This window comes from Talpa europaea (genome assembly GCF_964194135.1).
Source record: "Talpa europaea genome assembly, chromosome: 10".
NCBI lineage: Eukaryota > Metazoa > Chordata > Mammalia > Eulipotyphla > Talpidae > Talpa > Talpa europaea.
In genome coordinates, this window is record NC_140077.1 from 25,321,075 (window position 1) to 25,346,814 (window position 25,740).

The 25,740-nt window shown below is 38.5% G+C and overlaps 1 protein-coding gene across 3 annotated transcripts in view; it reads right to left on the minus strand.

The window, feature by feature from the left end:
- The window catches only part of LGI1 (leucine rich glioma inactivated 1), a gene marked incomplete at its 3' end in the record, with an annotated part of 30,789 nt that extends 5,460 nt beyond the window's left edge, over positions 1 to 25,329 (minus strand). Inside the window, exons 1-5 of one of the 3 annotated variants that reach the window (XM_084245920.1) lie at positions 25,030 to 25,329; positions 24,566 to 24,637; positions 10,369 to 10,440; positions 10,201 to 10,272; positions 950 to 1,021 (exon numbers count right to left, since the gene is read on the minus strand). In XM_084245920.1, the coding sequence (XP_084102046.1) occupies positions 950 to 1,021; positions 10,201 to 10,272; positions 10,369 to 10,440; positions 24,566 to 24,637; positions 25,030 to 25,244 (503 nt within the window). In that variant the 5' untranslated portion in view covers positions 25,245 to 25,329. The remainder of the gene's footprint in view (positions 1 to 949; positions 1,022 to 10,200; positions 10,273 to 10,368; positions 10,441 to 24,565; positions 24,638 to 25,029) is intronic. The other 2 variants (XM_084245922.1, XM_084245921.1) reach the window with 2 other exon arrangements.
- Between the last annotated feature and the right edge of the window lie 411 nt (positions 25,330 to 25,740).

Genomic DNA, 25,740 nt, shown 5'->3' on the forward strand with positions numbered 1-25,740 from the left:
GTAATAGGCATGGAGGAGGGGCTGAGGAATACTGCAAGGAACAAAGAAAGTTTTTCATTAGCTTACTGATTTGAAGTTAAATACTGGGTTTTCAAGAAAATACTTGACTCAGATTTTTTTTTTGTAATGGAAGAAGAGTTATTTGGAATATATAGCTATAGTAAAGTACCTGAATAATAAAGAAACCTTTTGTTTTCATATATCCTTTCATTTGTTCTTTTATTCTACCTATGGCATTTCAATTCCCTTTTAATGTTGTGGAAGGCACTTAATGAAACTAGATTGCTTTTGAGAGGGTTTGGCATATATTACTTGCTTTGCTTACAGCAAAATATACAAATTCCTTACAAAGATCTTTCACTCTGAGGCTTAAAAGTCAAAGTTTGAAAGCTCTTTTGTTTGAAAAAGGGTCAAAAATAATTAAGTTCATTCCCTTCCTGGGGCTTAAGCCAAATTCCTGGGGATTAAGCCTAGAGTTGTTGTTCAGTCTAATGAGAAAAGGCAAACTTTCTTCCCTTCCCCCACTTCCTGCTCCATTTCTCTGTTGACTGACCAACCCTTGGGTGTAACCTTTCATCTCTGTCAGTTTCCCAGACTCCTTTATGTTTTCTTTTGTAGCCCCATTTCCTGGATCTCACGAGAAAAAAAAAGGCATCTTGAAATTTCTATCTGGGCCTCTTCTTCCCACCCCCTCAAAGTCCCTTATCATCCCTCCCTGTCATACAGATACACATCTTATCAAAGGAATGCCTGGGCACAGTATCCTCAGAATCTCCAATGCAAATACCATAAAAGACTCAAAATTTAGTCCAAATAAATTTAAATTTTGTCAATTTAAAATTCTAGTTTAATTTTAAAGTCAATTAAAAATTCTAATTATCAATATCCATCTTTTCTGTTAATTACTGCAAATTAATTAATTAGTGAGTGATTTCTTAGGTCCTCTTACACATTTGTTAAAGAATCCAGGCCTTTGAAAATGTCTTTTGGGAGTGTCTGGAGATTGTTGTTTGCGAGGCTCCTGGAAAAAAAAAAAAATGTCAACTGTAGGCATAAACTAAATACATTTTATGATAAAGCTTAGTTATGAGTCCCTTTTGTTCTTTCCAGACTATATTAAATTACTGGTGGTACTTTTTTTTCTTCTAAGAAACTAAGATTCCTGCTATTGTATTTTCAAATCCTGGCCTTTTTGCTTCAACATTTACTCAGTATGTATAGCTAAACATATGTATCATATATCATGGTTAAAAAAAGGAAAACAGCAAAATACCAGCCACAAAATGATGACTGGGCACTGATCTTCCTAGTTAGAGAGAATATGAGATTCACATTCTCAGGGGTGCAGTCTAGGGGATGTCTCTAAAGGGTGACTAATTGAACTAGTGACAATGTCCATCTCCAAGTGGGTCCTCACCCATGCGCTTAAAAGGGGCTTATTAATACTCAACTGCAGGCACACACAAAAGGTTAATAAAAGTTTTATTTACAAAAGAAAGGAAAAATGAAGAAATGAATAACTCAGGGAGAAAAAGAGGGAGATAAACTCATGAATGTACCCTACCCAGTCCGTTGACCTGGAATCCCAATAGCACGCTGAGAGCTGGCAAAGAACCAAGAGCCATGAGGCCAAGAGCGCAACCCAAGGCCCACATGTCTGGTTTTATACCAAACCTGGCTGCTTAACCCGACCCTTAGGTCCCAGCAACCCACTCTTTGGGGATGATGGGATTTGTCATTTTCAGTGTCTTGATGGCTTTGGTCTGGAGTCGGGGTGGAGGCCACAAAACCTGTATGGAGTTCTCAGGACATCCTTTCCCCCTAACATAAGTATCTTTCCTTCCTCCCTCTTCTTCTCTTGTTCCAGAACAGGCTCATCCTCCAACAATTAGTACCAATAGCTCTAGTGCAATCTGTCCCTTCACCAGCATATCGATTCTTCTTTCCAAAGTGCACACCTTATTTCAATACTTTTTCCTTTTAACTCCATTCACTCCACCTCAAAAAATAGCTTTCTCATATAAACCCATCCATGCACCCTCTTTATTAGTCATGCCCTCCCTTCCCTTTCCTTCAGTTCTTGCCTTATTGTCATAGGAATTGTCTTTGCTTTCTCTATTCTTCCATGAATCACTAGCATGATTCTAATCAAAGTCACAAAGTAGGAAATCGTACCATTAGTATCAAGGAAAGGGAAATGTGTCAATACTATAGTAATGTGGACGTAAGTAAGATTGGATGCTGTATGATGAGATACATCACACATTGTAGGCGTAGTCATTTTCTTTTTTAAATCAATATTGTACATATACTTTTCTTAGTTTTTTTTTTTTCATAATAAAAATCTAAAGCAAAAGAGCATGTGCTATTGGTCTCCAAAGCGGAATTCTCTCAAATTTCCTTTAAGACAATCTTAGAAATCTTCTATGTCTTCCACCTCCTATAATTAATATACAGTTTCTTGGGCCTCCCTGGTGGCACAAGGGGTTAAAGTCACAACCTATGAAGCTGTCCGCAGCCACTGCAGCATGGGAGTTCGATCCCCGGGCAAGGAGCTACCCACATAGCGCAGTAGACCTCTCCTGACTTACCCACTGCTCCCCTTAGCAGTGTACTTTGCTCAATCTGCCTGTTCTGTTCCCCACTCTGCCTCTGGTAAATCCTCTCACCCCCACACCTCTGGCCTGTACCCCAGTTCTTGTATGCATAAATAAATAAATCTTAAAAAAATACACAGTTTCTTGGGGCAGACATACAAGACTTTAAAAATCAATTTTAAGTTAATTATGGTTTTTTTTTCTGAGTTTCAGAAATTGCTATGAGGTTGGGAAACTTTTTTAAATGAATGCTGGAATGGAACAAAGGGAATCAGAATGCTGTCTCGATGACAGTTCATTTTGTGAAGGTGAGGCTTTGGAGTCTTTCTGAGATGGGTTTGAATCCTGACCACCAATGACTGGCTGTGTGACTTTGGTTATGGATCTTGTCCAGTTTTTCTATTTGGAAATGGAGGTAACAACCTCATCTCATGAGGTTGTTGGAAAAAAGTAGTGCAGTTAGCAACTGGACCACTCTGGATAAAGAGCAACTGGAAGGAGGAAGAGAAAGGAAAGAAGAAGGTTTTTGTGTCTCTTTTGGCCAAACAACAGAATTTAGGCTACTGACCACACGATGAAATGGCCATGACTGTCCACGTATGTTGTATAATAAAATGCTACTGAAGAAGACTATTGAAGAGCTATCTCCTTATTTATATCTATCATTTGGTTCTATTACTGAAGTCCCAACATTATAAGCTAGAGTATAAATCAGGACTCAGAACCCTGAATGGTTGTCTTTTTATAAGATGGATCTGCCTTCTTTCTTGCAAGATTCCCACATGGCTTCAGGCCTCATCCTCTGGGGAAGTTAGGATTACAGTCAGCCCGAGCTTGAGTCACCTCTGCGGGCTCCTGGCATCAGCTGAAACTCAGCTTTGAGGATGGCCTGGAGCCTCTGCAAACCATTGGGGGCCACTGGGGGCAGGTGGGAGTTCACATGAGAGAGCTGCTGAGGGCTCTGGGTCAGGGCTGCCAGGAAGGAAAAGGGGCAGATCCCATGTCCCCTGAAGCTGCTCAGCATTGGTCTGTGTGCAAAAAAAGGTGAATAGAATAAGATCAGGTGACTGCTAGGTTATGTAAACAGCTGAAGTGTTGAGATAGCATTTCATGGGTTATGGTTCTTTTAGGATTGATGTTAGGATTATGATTCTTTAGATTCCATCTCTGCATTGAATTTTACCATGAGAAAACAAAATGGAAAATTTAATCTATGGACTTTCCTCAGTCTCTTCTTTCTTCTTCATTCTTTCCATTCCACCCCAGCTTCACGGAGTATCCCCTTCACTTCCACAGAAATATGTTTTGTACTTTTTTGTAAAACTGGTGGCAGCACTCACTCCTGCGTTGCTTCATAGTCAGGGGCTAGTATCTTCCTGGTAGATGAGGAGTTAAATTTGAGCTTTATCACTCTCAGGAGTGTGTCTTTAGCTGATGTAATTTAACCTCTGTAGATTAGGGTCTCAACATCTGCAAAACTGACTAAAAAGTACTGGTATCATTTACTGTGAGAATGAACACAGGTAAATTCTAATGTTTCTATACATACATATGTGGAAAGGATTCCAGGGGAAATTCTGTATCTTCAGGTAAATTTTTAAGCTTCGTATTAGATAATCAAGACCATTAGACTAATTTTTTATTTTGTTATTGATGTCAACAACACACTAGTAGAAATATATACCTATATACCTTTAAATGATCAGTTCAGGGAGGTGAAATCATCTGTTCTCTCTACCTTTTTGAGTAAAGAGAACTGTATGTCTCCTTTTCTTAAATGTCCATCTTTTATTGACATGTGACTGATGTATATATAAATGTATATATACACGCACACACATAATAGTAATTGTTGTTTCTTCACTTCAAGAACATTTGGAAAGTGCAAAAATTATTTTTTTAAAGGAAACAAAATAATAATCCTGGCAAGGCAACTGCTGTTATGATTTTGTCATACTTTCTCTCAGTCATTAATGCAGTCCATCTCATGGGGACATTAATATGGAAAGCAAGTGATTCCAGAGAGCCATGCTACAGACCCCCCAGGATGCTAGTTCTTCTCTCTCCTCCCAGAGTGTGATGGCACGTAAGCTTGAACTGGTGTGGGGGACTCCCTTCCACTTCAGCTGAAGCGGAAAGTTAGCTGGATTTAAAAACTAAATGTGGGCACTATTAGGAATTATGGGAAGAAAAATGAGAGGGATGAAGGAGTGAGGTATCCACCCAAGTGGTCAGGAGAAAGACTTTCTACAGGATATGACTGAAGGCCTATAAGCCTACAGCCTCAGTCTACCCCTTGCCTGAGGTGTCTCTGAACCCAAGTAGCAGCATGAGATGTAAAGGACCTGACCAGGTTTGGCCTGTCTGGGTTTGAACTCTGACTGTTTTCTTTTCTACAATGCGAACAGTCACTTGATCTAAATGATCTCCAAGTTCTATTCTAGCTCTTTAATCACCTTTGAATATGAGAGGTTTATGGCTTCATATTTATTAACAATAAAATGACACTAAAAGAGGAGATACTTTAAGTCACATTGGCCACATGTTTTTCTAGGGGGGAGGAATGTACTGGACTAGCTGATGGGGGTGGAGTGTAGAGAGGTGTGAAGTCAGAGCCAGCAGAGGTTTGAGAAAATATTTCTGTTAATTAACCACTGTTAATTTTTTCTAGAACGATTCTGTAGTGTATGGTGGAAGGATGTTTTTCTTACTGCTATAGCATTAGTACCTGGCACAAAGTAAATCCTTAACTGGTATTTTTAAATGAGTGAATGAATGATTCAGGCAGGAGTGAATAAGAGGGGAGGAGACCAATGTGGATAAAGAAAAGAGCAGAGATACGTCTCATAGGCCTCTTAAACCAAGACACTGAGCCAGGGAGAAATTGCAAAAGCTGGTGGGAACCAGTGTCACTGACCCCCCCACCCCCATCACATGGACCCACCGCTCATAAAGGACCTTCCCCCTCTTAGATTCACTATGGTGGTAATTCCAAAGCAACATGGAGGCTCTTTTAAAAGTGCTTTCACCTAAGTACCATCTTTAGGTTCTGATTTAAACCCTACCTAAGAACTGTCCTTTGAAACACCCAAGAAACTGCCCAGCCAAACATCCAGTTGCCCTGAGACTAAGTGAGTAGGGTTAGACATTCTCAGTGGTGGTCAGTCTTTCCTTTCTAATGGAAACCGTGACCATTTCCTCCACTGTGGTGTTTCCCTGACTTACCTGAGAAAACCTCTGATTATGACTATAGAACCTACTAGAAAGTCTTCTCTCTAAGGCAGACTGAACTGGCTCAGACAGCACGTTTGTTTCAGTGCCACTGGGCACTGCTGCTAAGAAAGCACTGCCCACGGCCATCTGGGATGCTCCCAACATCCCTGCAATGCAGATTCTCAGCTTGAGCTGGTGTCTCACTGAATTTGTGGTCTCTCAAGAATGGTTATTTTAATTCCATACAAAATGTTTAAAAGGGATAAATACATTGCAGCATTTGCTGTCCTGAACAGGACCGTTGAAAGTTAAGTGGTTAGGTAGTTAGTTTCAGTTTATTCCTAAATAATGGTCCTTACTCCACACCATGAGAATGAGTGTTAACTTATTTAATCTCATGACAACCTTAGGACCTATGTTCTCCTAAGTACCTTACTCTTCCCCATTCTGTTTTTACAGATGACTATGATCACCACCTTTACACACAAGAAATCTAAGGTCAATGAGTCCAAGTGAACTACCTGACATCCCACATCCATCAATGGGTAAGATGAGGCTTTGCACCAGGCATTCTGGTGCTGGGGTCACCTGAGCACCCCATCACTGCTTCTTTACATGCAAGCCATTGTGGATGACATCCTGCCTAACTGAATGGTGACATATAGGCACCTCAGTCCCAGTGACACTATGTGATGCCCAGGGCGGTCGTTACTAACAAACTCAAGGATACTAACAGAAACCAATATTTAAGATATTTCCAATTCATCCCCTCCCTGATTTAAAAAGTGATACAGTCATTGGGGAAAAAATAAATCATACTTGATGAACTATATAAACTATTCAAATATTAAAGTTACACATATGTAACATTAGGTCAATAATTCAAAATAAAGTAATTGAGAGAGGGTCCCAGGATTTGACTAGTTTTGTAGGGATTTTTATTTAAGGAGCTCTTTATACAAGCACTGGGTACAGTCAGAAGCGCGGGAGGGTGAGAGAATTCACCAGAGCCAGAGCAGGGAGCAGAGCAGGCAGAAGGACCGAAGTACACTGCTGAGGGGAGCAGCAGGCGGCAGGAGAGGTCTGTGCACCATGTGGGACCCTCCTCTGGTGGCCGGGGAGCAGCCGGGGATCAAACCAGTGCCAAAGAGGCTGCGGGCAGCTTCGCAACCCAGCACTCAACCGCTGCGCCACCGGGGAGGCCCCATAGTAACTTTTAAGTCATCTGTTAATGTCTTTTTAGGGGATATGTCTGCTGAGATATGTACCAGAAAGTGATCATTGCTTCTTTAGAGCTAAGTAAACTTATATAATGCTCAGGCAGGCCCCTTGGAGCAGCTTTAATGTTAGACCAGAGTGGGAGCCATTTGGATCTAAAAGCATGTGCCTAAGTCCAACTATTTGCATTTGAAAACAGAGAGTGAGGTTAGGACTCCTTGAAGGATCCGATCAGTTCAATTAAAGCTTCTGGTCCTGCTAAAACTCACTAAAGACCTGAGACCCTCTGGCTTTACCACTACTTACTTAAGGGAGCAACTTAAATTCAAAGTGTACCTTTATGTTCTCATTCATTCATGAGCGGTAGGGCTACTGTCCTGTCTCTTTCAAGGTCATCAGGAGACTGTAATGAGGTCAAGAATTTGAAAAAGCTTTGTAAACTCTTCTGCAAGTATATGCAGGTTAGAAGGGAGGTGCTGATTCCTCACTGCTTGTATATTAATCTTCAGGAAGAATTGGTTTGATGTGAAGAAAGGCACATTGTGGCATCTTAAATCTTTAAAAGGAAATTAATGACTCAAACAAATAATATTTATATATATAACTGGTAAATAATGGAAAATGAACTTGATATACTAAGTAGTCAGGGGGACATTTGGGTTTCAAATTCTCCCTACCTATGTTTCCTTAAAGTAAGGAAGAAGAGATAAAAGGCAGGAAGGCAGGAAGGGAAGGATGAGTAAAGGGAGGGAGGAAGGAAAGGGAGCAAGAAGAAACACTGGAAGGAACTATGCTTTGAAGGCCAGCATAGTTAGAAAAGAAAGCACCTTAGGGAACAAAGGTGCTTGGTGAGAAAATATTTGTTTATCCAATGCTTTTTGCTAGACTGAGCTCCTGCAGGTTGGAACTGGATCTTATTTGTCTTTGTGTGGAACATCCTAGAGACTATTTAGGCTGAACCATATGGCATTGCCATTTTTATAGATGAAAACATTCTAACATTGGCAATGCCATATGAGTCAACCTAAATGTTAAGTAAAGATGCAAGAGACCTTAAAGGTCATTTCATTCAGGCAGCTTTTACCTGTTTCTGTGGAACACCTTTCCCTCTCTAGCACCAAATTAGAAAGATGGGACTTCACTTCCACTGTCTGACACTTAAGATTCATGCTTCTCTTTCTGAAAGCTGCTTTTGGTGTTCCCTTGAACTTGAACAGTTTTAAATATTAAACACATGCTGTATACCAGTGTCCTCTTCTTGTCTTCATACCTCTAAATAAAGGGCCTCTTTAGGACTCAAACTTTATTTCCCATTTAATTTAATGGATATAATAGGCTCTGGTCAAACAAAATGGCTTCTTCACTAAGGTGTTGTACAGACATTTTTCTTTTCCCCTGTCCCTCTTTCTCTCCCTCCTTATCTTCCAGGTAAAATAAGTAGAAAATTTTTTCCTATTCTGTGCAGAGTCTGGGTAAAGTCCCAGTTCTTTAGGCTGGAGTAAATTAAAGGACATGGTAGGATTTCTATCACAGGTAATTAGAGAGGACACCTAGGTTTTTCCATCCTTCCTTCAGCTCCTCATGGTGCAGAGCATTGGAGAGAGGCTATGCTGTATGGGATTTTATGTGAACTGAGTAGATCTTAATTTGAGTCCTGAACTTCCATTTCTCTTTCCATATATATATTTCTTAAATGTATTTTTGTCTGAAAAATGAGGTTTGGCAGTATTTGCCTCTGTGATCAAATTGCATAACATCCATTCCATGCACAGCCATTTTTGCCTCACATTATATCACTGACATGCACAGCAGCATTGCAAACACTGGCTTTATTATAATGACTATATACAGAAGCTTGAAAAGTATAATGATTTTTGTAAAATACATGGCCAACAGTTCTTGCCCCCTACCTTCACTTTGCTGCAAATCAAACAGCAGCAGAGAAGGGGCCTGGCAGATACAGCGCGATGGGGACACATTAGAATCAGACTAAAAGGGTAGGTAGGGTCTGTCTGCTTAGTTCCCTGCTGTGTCTGGGGCCCAGAACAGACCTGGGAATGGGGTATTGGGAGGGAACACATTTAAACTGCCAGAACGATTTTTGGATTTCTTAAATCTTTACTTAATCCTACTGAGAAATATATTAGGTACTTGAGAAACAGTAGTTGACTAAATGAATAACATTGCAGTTTAGCAGTTGAGGTGATGTTATAGTTTCAAAACTACTCAGTTCACTAATCATACATCCTCTCCAAGTCTTTTCTCATTTCTAAAATGGGGATGTGTGCCTATCTGGCAGGATTATTGAGAGGATTAAGAAAACTCATGTAATATATAATGGCCAACATAATGGTAGGCACTTAATAAATGTTAGTGCCTTTTATTCCCATGCCCTTCTAGTTTCCTTTAAAATACATTTGTATATATATGTATGGGCATGTGTGCGTGCATGTGTGTGTGTGTGCGCGTAGGAGTTGGGGTAGGCTAAAAGAAACAGTTATTTGTTTTGTGTTGTCCAGCATTTCTCAACCCTGGTGCCATAGTTTTAGGCTGGATAATCTTTGTTGTGGGGACTGTTTTGTGCATTGCAGTATGGTCAAGAGCATCTCGGCCTTCCGCCCACTAGAACCCAGTTACACGCTTCAGATGTGATGACCAAGTGTGTCTCTAAATATTGCTGAACATTCCTTGTGAGGCAAATTTGCTTCCTGCTAAGAATGACTGATGTAGCTCTACTCACCTATACCATAACTAAATAATTCATTTATAACCTAGTTGTTCAGCAACTGTATAGACCTTATTTGTGGTTATATGTTATATGTTTAAATATATATGACGTTAGGGCTTCCACAGAATAAAGAAAAACAGTAAATATTGAATTCACTTATGTAGTCAATCTATGACGTGAATAATGATGTACACAATTTTCCTGCACAATTAAGATTGTTTTCCTAATTGTGGTTGGTTTAGAATAATCATATTAATAGGAATCAGTTTTTTTTTTGATACACACTGTGTGAAGTGGCAGGGAGAGATGGTAAGTGCACATGGAAAGAAATCATTTAGGTCTCTTAAATTCTATGGATATGCAAAAAAGGAAGCCCTAAGCACAGTTTACCAACTTGCATTATTCATTAGCAAGTTAAAGAGTAAAAGTAACACTCATACTTACAGATGAATTAAAGACTTCAGTCCCCGGAAAGTATGTCTTGAAATGGACTTGATGTTGTTGTTTTCTATGAATCTGCAAGAGATTATAATATTTTTTTGTCAGACAGCTGTAAGACCCTGAGATCACTGGTTATGAATCATTTTGTTAAAAAAAAAAGTTTTTACTTACAAATATTCTAGATGTGGAAGACCAATAAAGGCATCATCACTGATCACATCAAAGGAATTGGATGTGAATAATCTGCCCAGAAAAAGTACACAATGAAAATGGTTAAACTGACCGATTGTCAATCTTTGCTGCTTTCATAACCTAGAGAAAGGAGTAGAGTTGTATACAGAACAATGTCTCGAGGTGTGCCTCCTATAATGTTTATTCAGGTAATTTTTGCAATTTTTAATATCTCAATTGTCTCCTCATCAAATGCTCATGGGGGTACCTTGTACCTCCCTTTTTCTGGTGATGGATGTCACTTGCCCTGGGTAATGTTTTGGGAAAAATTGAGCAAATATGATCAGCAAATCAATAGATTATACATTTTCATGACAAACACACTAACAGACTCTTTCTCTTTTGTTCTGGAAACCAGTAGAATATTCTGAGCAGCCCAAACAATGGTGTGTCAGAGTCTGAAGCCTAGAAAACCTAGAAAAGCAGCTCCAAGCCCCATTGTGTCGTGGTCTCATGAAGATAAGCCATCGACACTGGTTGGTTGAGCATCAACTAACTGCCTTTGAAAATAGAACCTGCTGAAATGAGAAACAATGAAAAGTAGGAAGAGTCTGAGACCCATTTTAATATTAAACAGTTGAAAAGAACACTTTCAGTTGGACAAACTTATTTGCAATTTCAAAACCACAGGATATCATTTTAAAATTAATGATAGAAAAAAATAAACCAGGATGTTTTAAAAATTAAAAAATATATAATTATATATAAATAAATAAAATTAATGCTGTAAAGGAACATCAACCACACCTTGTTGAACAAGCCCCCACACCTTGTTGAACTCCTTAAATAATTTTCTAATTTTTTGAGTGGGAGTCTTCAAAGAGGTGGTGATACACCAAATAATAGCAAGCATTTCTTAAGAGTGAGTACTATTTTTTTGTAACTCATTGGATAAAGGGTTGACATAAGCTGAAAAGTTTTAAATGTACTGATGACAAATTTATAAAGGCTCAAGTGATATTCAGTCTACATTTTAAGGTTCTTGTATGTGGGAAACCTCATGGTCCACTTATAACTACTTTTCAAAATATGATCATGGTCATGGTCTAATCCAGTTGTTTGACATAATTTGACAGTTCAAGTCTCAATCATATTGTTTAATGACATTGTGCAAAGCCCAATATTTTGTTAGTAAACTTTCTTGTTTTTACTTTAGAAATATAAAACTAAAAATAACTGCCAGTACTTAATTTAGTGACTTTACCTCCTTTTTGAGCCTCTTAACTATGAGGATAAAAACTAGGAGATCTTACTTTCTGAACATTTATGAATAACTTATTTGACATCTGGGGTTTCTTCAAAATAATCAGAAGAGGAACAGCAAGGGGTCAGAGAGGAATTGAGCATGAATTGATAATGTTTGAAGCTGAAATATCAGGACATGGAAGTGAATTTTACTCTTTTTACCTTTATGTATACTTGAAATTTTCCTCAAAAATTGGGGTGGGGAAGTAGCAACCAAACAAAGCTAGATGATTGCTTTTATTTCTTCCTAAGCTATTGATCTTAGAGTAATGTTGGATTTTCTTCTATCCTGTCTCCCTCCACCATCAAGCTTTATGCTCAAGTAGGTCACTGTACTCTGAAAAGTCAAAACTAATGAATACACATTATATGCTCATATTTATTAAAACAAATTCAAAGGCTTATGATTTCTGCTACAACTTTGCCCATTCACTCTTCTCACTTCATGTTTCTAGAAAACAATATTGCTCTGTCTGTAAGCTAACATCCAAAGGCTTCCTTAGAGTCCTCACATGTTTGTTTCACTCTGTGTAAAGAGTATCCCAGGTATAAAGAATGGATTAATGCAGAAATAGATACAGAGAAATATCTGCCATGTACACAGCTTTGCAAAATATCCCATCGTAGGACTAGCGACTTCATAATTACACTCGAAGTAGCCAGAAGAAATAGCTTCCATCACTAGTTTCCCTTATGTTGAATCAGATGCCAAACAGAGTAGGAGATGGCTATTAGTGGGCAGAAATTGCCCACACATCAAGAAAACAAAACAGAGGATTTCCACTAGAATTTTTATCTGTTTGTTCATTTTTTATCCCTAGAAACCATTAACAGTGTCTGTCCCATAGTGGACACTGAGTAAATATTTGTTTAACAAAGAGAAATTCACTTAACATTAAAGTCTAGTCATTACTACAGAAGCAGGGACTTACCCTTATTTGCTTTTGTATCTTCAGCCCCCGCACAGTTCTTGGCTGAACAATATTTGTTGAACTAGATTTCAAGGATTAAAACTGCTGGCTAAAGCTATAACTATACACAAAAATAGGATGAATCTCACAAACCTAATTAGAGAGAAAGAAGCCAGACACAATAAAATGCATCCTGTATGATCGCACTTATATAAAATACAAACCCAACAAAAGCAATCTATGCTGGCAAAAGTCAGGATGGTGGCTACCCTTAGAGGCAAATGGTAACTGGAAGGGGGCACAAGAGTGTCTTTAGGCCAATGTTAATGTTTAGTTTCTTGACCGAGGCACTAGTTACAGAGGTGTTCACTTTGTAAAAAAAAATTACGGTGGGGGTATGAATAGCGAGAGTACAAGGATTTTTAAGACAGTGAAAATATTCTCTTAGACACCATAATGATGAACATATAGCATTATACACTTAATCAAATCCACAGAATATACACACCAATAGTGAATTCTAATGTGAACTATGGATTCTGGATGACAATGTAGGTTGTTAGAGGATTGCTGGTTAAATTGAAAAAGCTAGAGTCAGCAGAATTTAATTCAAAAGACACAAAAAAGTGTGCAACAGGGTTAGTATGGAGCTCAGAATTCTGAGGGAGCATGAAATGGGTAACAGAGAAGTAAAGGAAGGAGAATGAAGATGTAACTACATTAGAAGGCAAAGGCTAAGGCTGCCCAATGTGCAGACAAGATGCCAGAGATGGGGGCTGACAAATGGGAATGACTAGAAAGCACATGTGTCAGTGCCGGGTCTGGGGGCCCACTCAACAGGTTTCCTGCCTCAGCTTCTCACTTCTTTCAAGGACAAGGGAAAGAGCACACTGAGGAGGGGATCGGGAAGCCTGGGTCTTAATCTGCATTTAAGATTAAGACCTGCACAGGTCTTAATCTGTGACTTTGAGCCGGTTACTTCTCTCTATTGTCAAATGAGGGGTCTAGACCAGATAAATTTTTTTAAAGATTTATTTATTTATGCATACAAGAACTGGGGTACAGGCCAAAAGTGTGGGGAGGTGAGAGGATTCATCAGACACAGAGTGGGGTACAGAATAGGCAGATTGACTGAAATACACTGCTGAGGGGAGCAGTGGGCGAGTCAGAAGAGCAGACCAGATAAATTTTAAGACCACGTCTAGCTTGCAAGTAGCCTAAGCCTGTGCTGAGTTCCTGTGGGCTTCATTCATGGAAGAATAGATATAGAGAGGTATGGTCTTGTCTGGGGAGCAAGGAGTGGTGGAAAACCAGGTCTGCAGCTGGCAGAATGGGAGATGTGCCTCTTGCTGAGAATTTCCCCCTTTGTCTCAAACCAGATTGCTCCTCTGGCCATGTGCTGGTGCCCCCTGCTCTAATGACACCTCTTCAGAGTCTCTCGCTAGTCACCTGTGACATCTTGACTGCCAGAATTGTCATTGGTCCATGAGTAGTCTGCATCCTGTTTTCCAACTCAGAGTAGTCTCCTGGCTATGGAGGGGGGAATAGTTTAGAGGGCTTTCCCATATAACCCCCCTCCTTGGGGAAGACCACTCTGAATAAAGAAGAGAAGGGTGGGCAGCCAGCCCCTGATTGTCACATGGAGACTTCATTGATTTGATGCAATGCAGATTGATTAGAGAGCATAGAGAACCTGGTTTCTAAGCTTGTTGCTGCCACTTACTATGTACACGATGCATGAAGTAGGTGAATCTGTTTCATAATCTGTTAAAATAGAATCATAATAACAAAAATACTCACTGGAACATCTTAAGAATTACATGATTCTCAGAATTACATGGGATAAGGTATATAAATAGCTCCAATACTTCTGCCAAAGAATAAGCAAAAGCATAGACATACAATACAATGTTAGGGTTGTAAGAGCTGTTAGTTCTAGTGAAGAAACTTAGTTTTTACTGACAGAGAAATTGAGGCCTAGTGAGACTGTTATCTGCCCAAGAGAACTATTAGCAGCATTGTCTAGGGAATTAGGCAGCCATAGTCAGTGTGAATAAACATAAATGCAGATGTTTCCAGGCATGTGTGTGTGTGTGCATGCATGAGAGAGCAAGACATATAGGTTACAGGTCTAGGAGGATTTGGGGACACAGCCTAAGGGGCTCACCAGCTTGTTTAGTGCTGGCTTTGCTTATATGATTTAGACCCTCAGTTGTTACTAATATTCTCCTTTATCCAACAGAATAGGGCTGGTTGAGTGATAATAATAGACTGATGATTCACTTCAGTTAAATGCATACATTGTAAGTGCATGTGCCATGTGAATAATTTACATTTGAATATTTAAAAATCTGCTCTGAATATAGGAAAACATTAAAATGGGAAGCATCACACATAAGCAATTCCTTTCACAGTTCTTTTTGACTCTCATCCTTGAAAAACATTTTCACTGTAATTCAGCTGATCCTTATGCAGAACACTGCTTCTTCAGTTCAGACTGGTGGACAATCACGTCACTTTTGCCCACAGTCTAGGCGGAAACATATGATTTAATTCCTCTTTCAACAAATGAGAAAACTGAGAGCTGCAGAAATTAAGTGACTTACCCAAGGTCACTTTTTTTTTTTTTTTTTTTTTTTTTTTGTCATCAATAGAGCCAGGTTTAGTGCTTAGATTAGCTAGAAATCCCTTGGAAATATTCATGGCATGCTCACTAGGAAAGTTTTGAGCATGGACCCATCCCTTTGATTTTATAGTCTATAGCCTCTCATCCTAGAACAAACGTTTCATTTCTAGGAATTTACATACCTAGAAAGTCAATGTCTACCTTCTCAAATTTGTTTGTAAGTTCAGTCTATTTCTCTCTGGTCCTGAAATACCAAGGAGAAGAGACTCAAATTTTATCTAAGGCCTATTCTATGCCAGGCCTCATATTTAGCAGCTTGCCATCTATTAACTCATTTTAATCTTCAAACAAACATTACATTGTAGGTTTTATATTCTCTACTTAAAATATGGTAAAGAAAACTGAAGTGAGAGAAGTAAAGTAAATTAAATCTTCTAACTGGAAGAGTCAGGGTTCTGTGCTGACTTCCTCTTGGGAAGCCCATTTTTCAGTCCCATCTGCCCAGTATCTGCTTGAAATCTAGAATAGGCTTGCCCAGTAGTTCCCAGAGTATATGCCCTGAAATACAAAGTCTTCTTGGGGCCAAGAGACTCTACATGCACAAAAAAGACAAGTTTCGGGAAAAGTAAGCAAGTGAAGTCAAGCAGGATTCTTAATTTATATGAATCTTTCTATCCTTATGTAAATTGAGATTCCTCAAATGGGAATAAAATAATCAATTTTCCAATCTTGTAACAATGGGATCCTCTTATCAGTGAATACTTAATGGGACATACCCAGAGATATGCTGGTTTAGCCATTTGGGAAATAGCTGTGAGGCAATCTCCTCCAAATAAAAACAACAAGAGTATATATTTAAGCCCAGGGACATTTTTTCCTATTGAACAGGCTGCAAGTTATCATTTACTTCCTCCAAAGGATGGAACATTCACTGGGTGGTAAGGTCAAGTTGACACACCACTTGATCGAGTGGAATGCTGATGATGAGGCCTGATCCTCAGATAGCACACTCAAAATATCCACAAAAATATCAGACACAGATGGTTAGTGTAGCCTTTAAATGGGATTTTTTTTCTGCCTGCCTAAGCTTTGTTAGCAAGTCTCTCTAGAACAAAGTATGGTGAAAATTATTAGACTAACAAATAAAGTGAATACCAAAGGCATAGACTCCCAAAGTATGGTCTGTAAGACCAATATTCTATGGGGAGTGAAGAAAGGTGAAATGACAAAAAATAATCCCAGAGGCATTTCTATGCCAAGGTGCACTGTGAATAGCCAGGCAGGGAGAGAGTATGCAGTGTCCCAAATTTATTGAACACAGACCCCTTTTCTTTCAGGACAAAGTTTCCACAGGAGACAAGTTTAGAAGACATTGGTCTCAGGTATAATTTTAAAGTTAATTAAGTCCTCTCTCTCTCTCTCTCTCTCTCTCTCTCTCTCTCTCTCTCTCTCTCTCACTCTCTGTCTGTCTCACCAGAGTGCACACATACAAATAAGAATGGAATCCTAGGGAAACTAGATGTTCTTGCCAGCAATGCTGCCACTCTTTCAAAGGGCTTTTGAAACTCCTTTTCAGTAATTGTTCCCAGGAATCAGGACACATTCCTCTGAATACCCTTATTAATGGCAAAGGTTGACCCTTTGAGAGGGGGATTTGATTTTTGGAGCAAAACAATGTAAAGTCAAGCTCAGTAATTCATGTTCAAATGGAAGTAGACAGAAGTGGTTAGAAGTGAGAATGTGGGTTTAAACCCCAGTACTTTGACTTATGAAGGGTATGACACTGAGGAGGTGACATAGCTCTCCTAGGACTCAATCCTTCATCTGTAAAATGCAGAAATCATGCCCACCTCAAAATAAAGTAGACTCATAATTTTTTATGATGATGAAATAAAAAATGAGATGCATAAAGTGCCTAGCATCTTGCAATACAAAAATCATGAATATCTCCTAACAAAATGTTGCCTGGTTTTATTGCATGACTTGTGAACTGCTAGTGAAGACAATTCTCAATGAAAGATCTAGAAATGTTTAGCCAGGGAAGCACAGTTGGGAAGAATCTTATACTATGAGGAGTTTTCTGGAAATCAAGAATGCTTCATACATATACATTCTAGTCTGTCTTTTTTTTTAAAGGCTCATTGTTTTTAAAGCTCATTTTGCACAGGCAAACACCTGCCATCTTGCCATGTAAATTGGTCCAACCATTCCTTTCCAATATTTGCCCCAAGGGAGAGATGCTAATACATTGTTTTACCATTAGTCACATGAGGGAAGTTCTGCTAAAGACCCAGTGGACCTACTTGGGACAATTATTATTTTAGTAATAGCTTTCTAATGAATATAAAATTCTAAATTATGAGATTAATTCAATTTATAATTTATTTTGCAGGCTTATTAAAATTGACACAAGAAGCTTTATTCATTTCCTGATAAGACTATTTCTATATTACATTAATTTAACTCTGTATAGATAGAATACAATAAGAGGATTTTTCAACTAGGCTGAGATCTTAGTTAATTGAATGTAAAGATCTTAAAATGCCAACTTACTTTGCTTAAAAAATCTGCTTCCAGGTTTCTGCCTTCCCCTGAAAATTAAGAAAATACGGCCCTAACTATGTTCACACATCACATTCTCATCAGTAATAATCAGTTGGGGTTGAAGATATCATTTTTTTTTGATGTTGTGATTTTTTTTTCAAATTAAGACATGTCTTCTCTCGTTACCCCAGTCACTATCACTTCCTATTTTATTAAACCCAACTATTTCCTTCATTTACATTATCACCCCAAGTCCCACTGATATTTGATTGTGATAATCATAATTTAATCTACTTCTGGTATAAGATCTGAGGTCTGAGGATATTTTGTGACCAACCCAAGGTCACACAATTCATTAGTGACTAAGTAGATTTCGGCTCAATGTTTCCTGACTTCTAGTTCAGGGCTCTTTCCACTCTTCCAAAATACCACTTATATGAAAACAAGCCAATGATATTTATTTTAATTGAGAATTTAATCCATTTACATTTAAAATAATTATGGATAAACAAGGACTTTTTGTTATTGTCATTTTTAAAATTGTTTCCTCATTGTTTTGCAGATCCATTTTCCTTGCTTTTTATCACGCTTTCTTTTTGTGTATATATTTTGATGTCTTTCAATATCATGACTTCTTTTGACTTCATTTGACTTCTTTATGATGTCTTTTGGTATAATTACTACAAGTTTTTCCCCTGCAGTTACATAAAATATCTTAAAATTATAACACCATATTTTTAACTTATGACTTAAATTTGATAACACTTCTAGACTTTATACTTTTACTCCTCCTCAGTGTTACTTATTTTAAAGAAAATATTTTATAAAAAATTTAGTGCCAGTTATTTTTTTCAGCAAAAGAAGTGAAAAGGTTATGCTTCTCTTCTTCACCCCCCTCCTCAACCCCAGAAAGGTAAATAATTCATGTGAAAAGTATTTGAAGAAAAGACTTCTTAGCAAGTTTTGATATGTGCAGAAAACAAAAATTTAAAACTAGGATCATAGGAAAACCTATCCTATATAATCAGATGCTAATCTGATGTTACAGTCATTCAAATTAAAGTGATTATCAGAAACTATAATAAAAACTAATATTTGTTGAGTTATAGGAACTGAGCCAAGCATTTTACTTGTATTGTTTCACCTAATCCTTACTGTAATCCTGTGTAAAAGGTACTAGACTTATTTCCCATTTTGCAAAGGCTGATAATGTGGCTTGATTAAGCTTGCCCCAAATCACCCAACTAATGATAGTAAGCAGCAGAGTGGGGATTGGAGCCCATTTTTATTTGACCACAAACCCATGTACTTTGCTACTTGCTACATTGCCAGTTGAGTGGGGTTCCCCATTTTGTTATCACTACTGTCATTGTAAAGCCCCTGCAATTATTAATAATCTAGATCAGCCAAATGATCAATAACTGGCAAGTATCATCACCATCACTCATTAACCAAATACCATTGTGAACAAAATGAGAAAATGTTTCAAGACTACCTTACAATACATTCAAATACAGGCCAAATATAATTTACCTTTTTAGGGATCACCACCAGCTTGGAGCTGCCATATCTGGGTGGGGAGGGAGAGATGTCACTCATTTTGTGTCCCTCACAAAACCCAGCGCTGTGCCTGCTGCACTGTAGGACCCCAAAACATGTTTGCTGCAGTGGGAGGCTTTAGCTTTCATATTGTTTCTGTTAAAAACTATATAGTAAGTTAACTTGCTAAAAAAAAATACAAATAAGTCAAAAAGAAAATTATCTTTGTGTTAATGAATTTTCCCTCTTAAAAAATGCTTAGCTAACATTCCCTTTGGATGTCCTGCCAGGCTGAATAAAGAGGTCATTTTGTGCCTATATTTTACCCCTTTAGAGGAAAGAGGCAAGTCAGCATCCACAGTCTAGTGAAGACTTTATGAGGCTAAATATGATATTTTATGTTTCAAAGGCCCAGAGGAAGTAAAAATGGAACAAAAAAATTTAATCAATGGGTCTAATGAAAGGTTCTGGAAGCTTGACCTTTTAAATTCTGGTACACTGGACATCTCCAGTGTTTGACATCATTACACCAACAGCAAATATCTCTTCATTTAATTTATCCGACTTTCCAGACCTCCACGCTCAGTTCATGTGAAATCTGGTAAGCCATAACAAACATAAGAAAGAGTGTGAGCATGACCAAGGCTATCTTACTGAGAGTAAAATGGGAGTCTGTAGCATAAAATCTGTGAAAATATGTGAAGCCAACAAACACATACAATAGAAAGCAAGGCCTAAGCTTATAACACCCAGGCTCTTCTCTAGGATCCTGGCTATTGATAATCTACCATGAGCAACATGCAGTAGAAACCAGCACAAGTAGCTCTAATAAATAACGGAGAACTAGAGACACCAGGAAAGTCTACAGAGCTTGAGAAAACAGAGGTTAAGGAGTGAGGCACTGTAGTCTGGTTGGAGCTTGGTTGAGTGTGTGTGTGTGTGTATGTGTGTGCGTGTATATGTCTGTGGCCAATATTGTGAGAGATGACTCTGGACAAATACTCAATTTTATATTATAGATATAGCTATACAGAATCTTTGTTTGTAGGGACACTTTAAAGGCTCCAAGTAGGAGGGTAACATTAAGAGATCTGTGTAACATTAAGGTGACCTAGTGGCAGAAGGTAGGATGGGTGCTGAAACAGGGAGACCAGTGCAGAAGACCTGGGAAGCAGAAAACCTGGAAAGCAGTAAATGTAGGCTCAGTTAGGGTCATCACCCTGGGATGAAGAGGTGGTGGGTTCCCATGCTGCTTGAGAAAGAACATGTCCAATTGGAACTGGACAATGAGGAATAAGGAGCAGATGACTCTAAAATTTCTTGCCTGAATAATTGAGAGGATAAAAATATACTTTCAGAAAAAAGCATTTGCTGTACAAAGTTGGTTTGTGCAATTACAAGAATTAATTAAAACTTAAAAATTAGAGCTATGAGTCTTTGGGCAAATTGCAGACAAAAGTCTCAATGAATAAAGTTTTTTAACATTACTGTCCATTGTGGAGGTACCAACTGGGTACAAATCAAAACATCCACGACCAGTCTATAATTCCTTTAGAAGCCCTCTTATCTGACAGGTCCGGTTTGAATACTCAGTGAAGGCTGTTAAATCTTTCTTGCACTTGTAATATGAAGAATAGAAAAAGAAGTCCATCACTGTGAAGGCAAGATAAGCCCCAGATATTCTTTTCCTGGACAAGAAATATTTGGAAAGACTAAATGATAAAACTTTGGTAAAGATAGATATATTTATCTTGGTCATGTTGCTTGCTTTATTTAAAAAACTAATTTTTTGTTTTTAGTTTTTTATTTTTTATTGACCCTACACACTTCTATGTTGACTATGGATTAGTAAAAGAAATAATATTTTCTCCCTAGAGGAATCAGTTTCATTGTTTCAAAAATACCAACTATCATTGGAATAAATAGAATATTTTTCTGTTCACATTGAATTCTTATATAGAGATTTTTTTTTTTTAAATCACGATACTAAAGCCAACTCTGTAATTTACTCCTCTCAAATAAACTATCTTAAGAGTTGGAAGATTTAGCTTATTAAAAATTTTATAATTGAATGGGAACCTGGATGCATTTTATACTCTTAAATTTGAATTTATTTCTATAATGAGCTGGTACCATTGGAAATTTCAGTCTGTAGTGAAAGAATACGACTATAATGTGTGAAAACACATTTCTGCAAATTGCATTCATTATAAGCTCCACTTCCTGTAACAAAAAGGAAACTAGAATGAATAATTATTCTCACTGGTAATATTTTATAATGGGGCCTATAGAAAACATAAATGAAATTGCATTGGCTTGGGAAAGGCTTTCCTGTTGTTTAAAACCATAAATGAAATATTTTTAAAAGAATGTTTTATACAACTAATCTGATGAGTTTTATTGGGAAATTTTATTTTTTCCTCTCCTCTCTACAAGAGTGTAGAGTGTAGGCTTTTATTTTTCTTGTTCTCCAACACAAACTGCCAACCACGGCCTACCATGATCTTTTCCCCAAAAACACTGTGTGTAACTTAAGGAGAAACGACGTCTGTTTCCCTCAGCACCCCAGGCTGACATTTCAAAGTGTACTTCTCATCATGCCTTCTGCAGGTCTGAAAAAACATTTGGGGCCATAATGAAATTATCAAATAGTTAGGGTGGATCATGGGAAAGAGATTTTTTTCCCTTTTAAACAGCAGAGCAATAAACCACTGCCTTTGTATGTCACTCAGCAGAACTAATTTTGAAGTTTATTTCTTAACAGGCTATGACAGGTCAATTTGGTTATCACAGTCATAAATGCCATTAGAATTCCCTGCAAGCCCCAAGCAATGGTTGGTGTGTCCCAGGCCTGGTCTAATGGCACAAGTCACATGGCAAATTTAGGCCCCTTGGTCTTCATTTTCCATTTTGGGTTTAGCAGCTCATGTGAAGTTTGCAGGGCACCGGCTGGCCCTGTCCCATAGAAGGACTCTTTTTTGTCTGGGAACCAACCTTTCCCACCACTGTTATGATTATGGACAGTTCGTATTCTGAACCTTATTATTTATTTCCTTGTCAGTGAAAATGAGCTTATCAGATCCTTTCCTGAGGAAAAGAGGAAACAGAGAACATTGGGCAAGAAATATGGGGACCAGCGTCTTTAGGAAATAGGACCCTGGAGATTAGAAATAAACTTGACCCTTGCAACTTTGCATAAGATTAGCCCTGGCACAAAGCTGCCATGTTGAGGTTAGCAATGTAAGTTAACTAAGGACATACAGGGTGAGAATTACTCTCCCTTTTGTTATTTCTGAAACCTGAACCGCTTTTAGAAATAAGGGCTGGAATGTTCCATAGGAACTTGGAGCATGGGACACAGGGGCATGGCACACACTCCGTGTGGGCTATTTAAAAACCAGTTCCTTGGCTTCCCTCTGTGATTCTAAATACGTGTAATCACATTACCCTGCAGCAGCCGGTAACTATTTCTATAACATTGTCCAGCATCTGTGCTTGTCACCCAGGAAAAACAAAGTGGAGATATGCTAACTGATTAGGTTCCTCTATCTAGACTTACTGTATCACAGCTCATGTCCATCTAGTGCCAGTGTGTGTTGACTGACACTGCTTGAATATTAAGACTGATCTTTTTAACTATCCTGGGGGGATGGAGGTGCCTTAGCTCCTCAAAGGATGCTTTTCAAATGAGCCATTCACTTATTCAGCAAATGAACAACATAAGCACAATTTATCACTTTCTCACATACAAAAAATTGTTATCCCTATGGAAGGATCCCAGCATTAGAGATGTCTCTTTCTGTGCTAAAGATTTTATCTTTTTTGGATTTGTTACATGTGCTAACACCAGTTTGATGTGATCACATCAATAGCCCAGTCAAACAGATAATTCCTTTAGGAATATGCTATTTAATTGTTTATCTCCCAGAGACTCTAGCTAGTGGAAGGACATTAGCCAACATTGTTACATAATGTCGAAATACCTGATCAGGTTTGTGAATTCAATGAAATAGTCAAATCATATAGACAAAAACAATAGATTAAGTGATTTTTAGTTCTTTATGTAAAAATTTTAAACTACCATTTACAAATGTGTAACCATTTGCCACGCATTTTATTTACTTAAATCTTATCTCTGACAACAACCCTTCAAAGCATGTGTTCTTACCTCCATTTTACAGATGGAGAGACTGAGGCTCAGAGAGAGTTAGTCATTTGCATAAGATGACATGTCTAATTTCTAGTGTGTGTTGGGATGTGAGATTTACACACAGATCTCCCAATTTCAAATCCATGCAGCTTGTCTCTGTACATATAACCTCAAACAGCCAAAACGGCCAATTAAGGCAAGAAAACATAGAAACAAAAAACTGACAAGCAAAAACCTTGGGTCCTCAATCACTCAGTGAAGATAACCAAAACTCAGTGCATGGAAAACTAGTGAATTCCCTCTTGGAATCATGCAACTATACCTGTCGTCTGTTGCCCGACACCTGAGTACCAGAGACCTCTCGACCCCCACGTGGTCCTGCTCTAAGACTTGCACTCCAATTGCCAAATATTACATGTCAGACCAAATTATTCACGTTACATTATGCCTGTGGAGAAATCTGATTTCTTAGTCAAATGTTATTTTTTGACTATTTTCAGACATAGCTTGAATGTGTGGTTCCCTCGTGGCCAACTCAAAACACACAGCAAAGACTAATCCCTTGCACTATCCTATATTAATATTTTCTTTTCCTCCTTCTAAGTGGACTAGTTATAAATAGATGAGATTAGAAGACAGTCTCTATAGACTTAATATTTTAAGAAATTACCTAGAAAGAGCCCAGATTTTTTTTCCCCTCACTTGGTAAATCATGCACAGGAGCAGCCACCCCCCTCCCACAAGACAACATCTTGAGGGCATATGTTATACTGGGTTCTGTATTGACAGATTTGAAAACTCCAGGGCAAAATAGCCAAAGTTCCCAAGTCAAAAATGAAAGTAAAATAATGGAATGGAATTGTGATTACTGTTACAACAACTTCATAAATAGCCGTGAAAGTAGACAGCATCACAGGTTAGCAAATTTACCAACGCAAGGCTCGACCTGCACCGTTGGTGTCAAGAGGCAAATAATCCCACCTCCCTCCCCCTTGACTGATACTCCTTTTCTTTCCAGAAATACAATCACATTTGACAAAATTAATATTGAAATCATTTTACTAGAGGGCTTATCCAAATATATGCTATATTAAAAATAGTCATGATATAAATATTTCTCACAAGAGCTGCAGCGATGGTGTGAATAAAAAACTCCCTTCTGAGATTTCAGTAAAGCCAGATCTCACAAAGGATCTGAAAGAAAACAAAAACAAACAGACACACACAAAGAGACACACACACACAGAACAAACCTTATGTTAATCCGGTTTAGCATAACAGTCACTATTTTGACACTATTTTATGAAGTAGATACTGTTCCTTCCCAGATGAAGTGGGAGAGATGAATCGGCTACAGGTTTCTCAGAATAATGTTCAGGGTTGAGGAGTATCTAAGCATGTTCTGTAGCAGCTAATAAAAAAATAAAAATTTCTAAATGCAACAGAATGTTAGTACTGTCAAATGGCCAAACGTGCAAGAGGAATCTCTCTCTCCATGCCCTTCTTACCAAGACATGCAAAGCCCCAATTACATCGGCTGGAATTTTAAATCAGAAATTAGATATCAAAATGCTTACGGGCCTTACAATGAGATAACATCAGGAGGAACGGTGCGTGGAATAGATCTGGCATTCTCACATAAAGCATTATCTTTGGTACAAGTACACACGGCAGGGCATTTTGGCTTCGCTGGTTTCTTCCCTTCAGTCAGCAAAAGCGCAGATAAGAGACATAGGCAATAAGCAATTCTTTTCAGGGGGATGCAGGCATTTCCCATCCTTTGGCTTCTCTCTGATTCCATGCAGTTGAAAAAATATCCCCAAACATGAACAGAGCTTCTGGAATTCAGATGGTGATTGTCTTGCTGTAAGACCAGGTCACACAGGAGTCCACCTTTTTCCTTTGCCTCTGTATCTCTGCTTTTCAAAACAGGGACCTGCAGCTGATTCGTGAGCTGCTCCTCGCTCCAGCAATGCACTGCTCGGGGGAAAGACCTGTGAGGTGCTGTGAGATGGGAGGGACTCAACTGCTGGAGGAGAGAGCCGACTTGCATCACCACGAAAACACTGAGCACAGACCAGCCTTCGAAGGCAAAGTGAAGTGATGTAACAGAAAATAAACAGCTTTCTGCTTGCACCGGGAGGCCCTTTAATTGTTACCAAAAATAGGACGGCATTATGTCTTATTAGTGGGTGGGTGGGTGGGCGGTGGGTGGGAGCAGTCATCTTGCACTGGATCTCGGCAATCTCAGAAACCTCTGGGAATTTGCTTTTCATGTGGCAAACAACCTAGTAAGA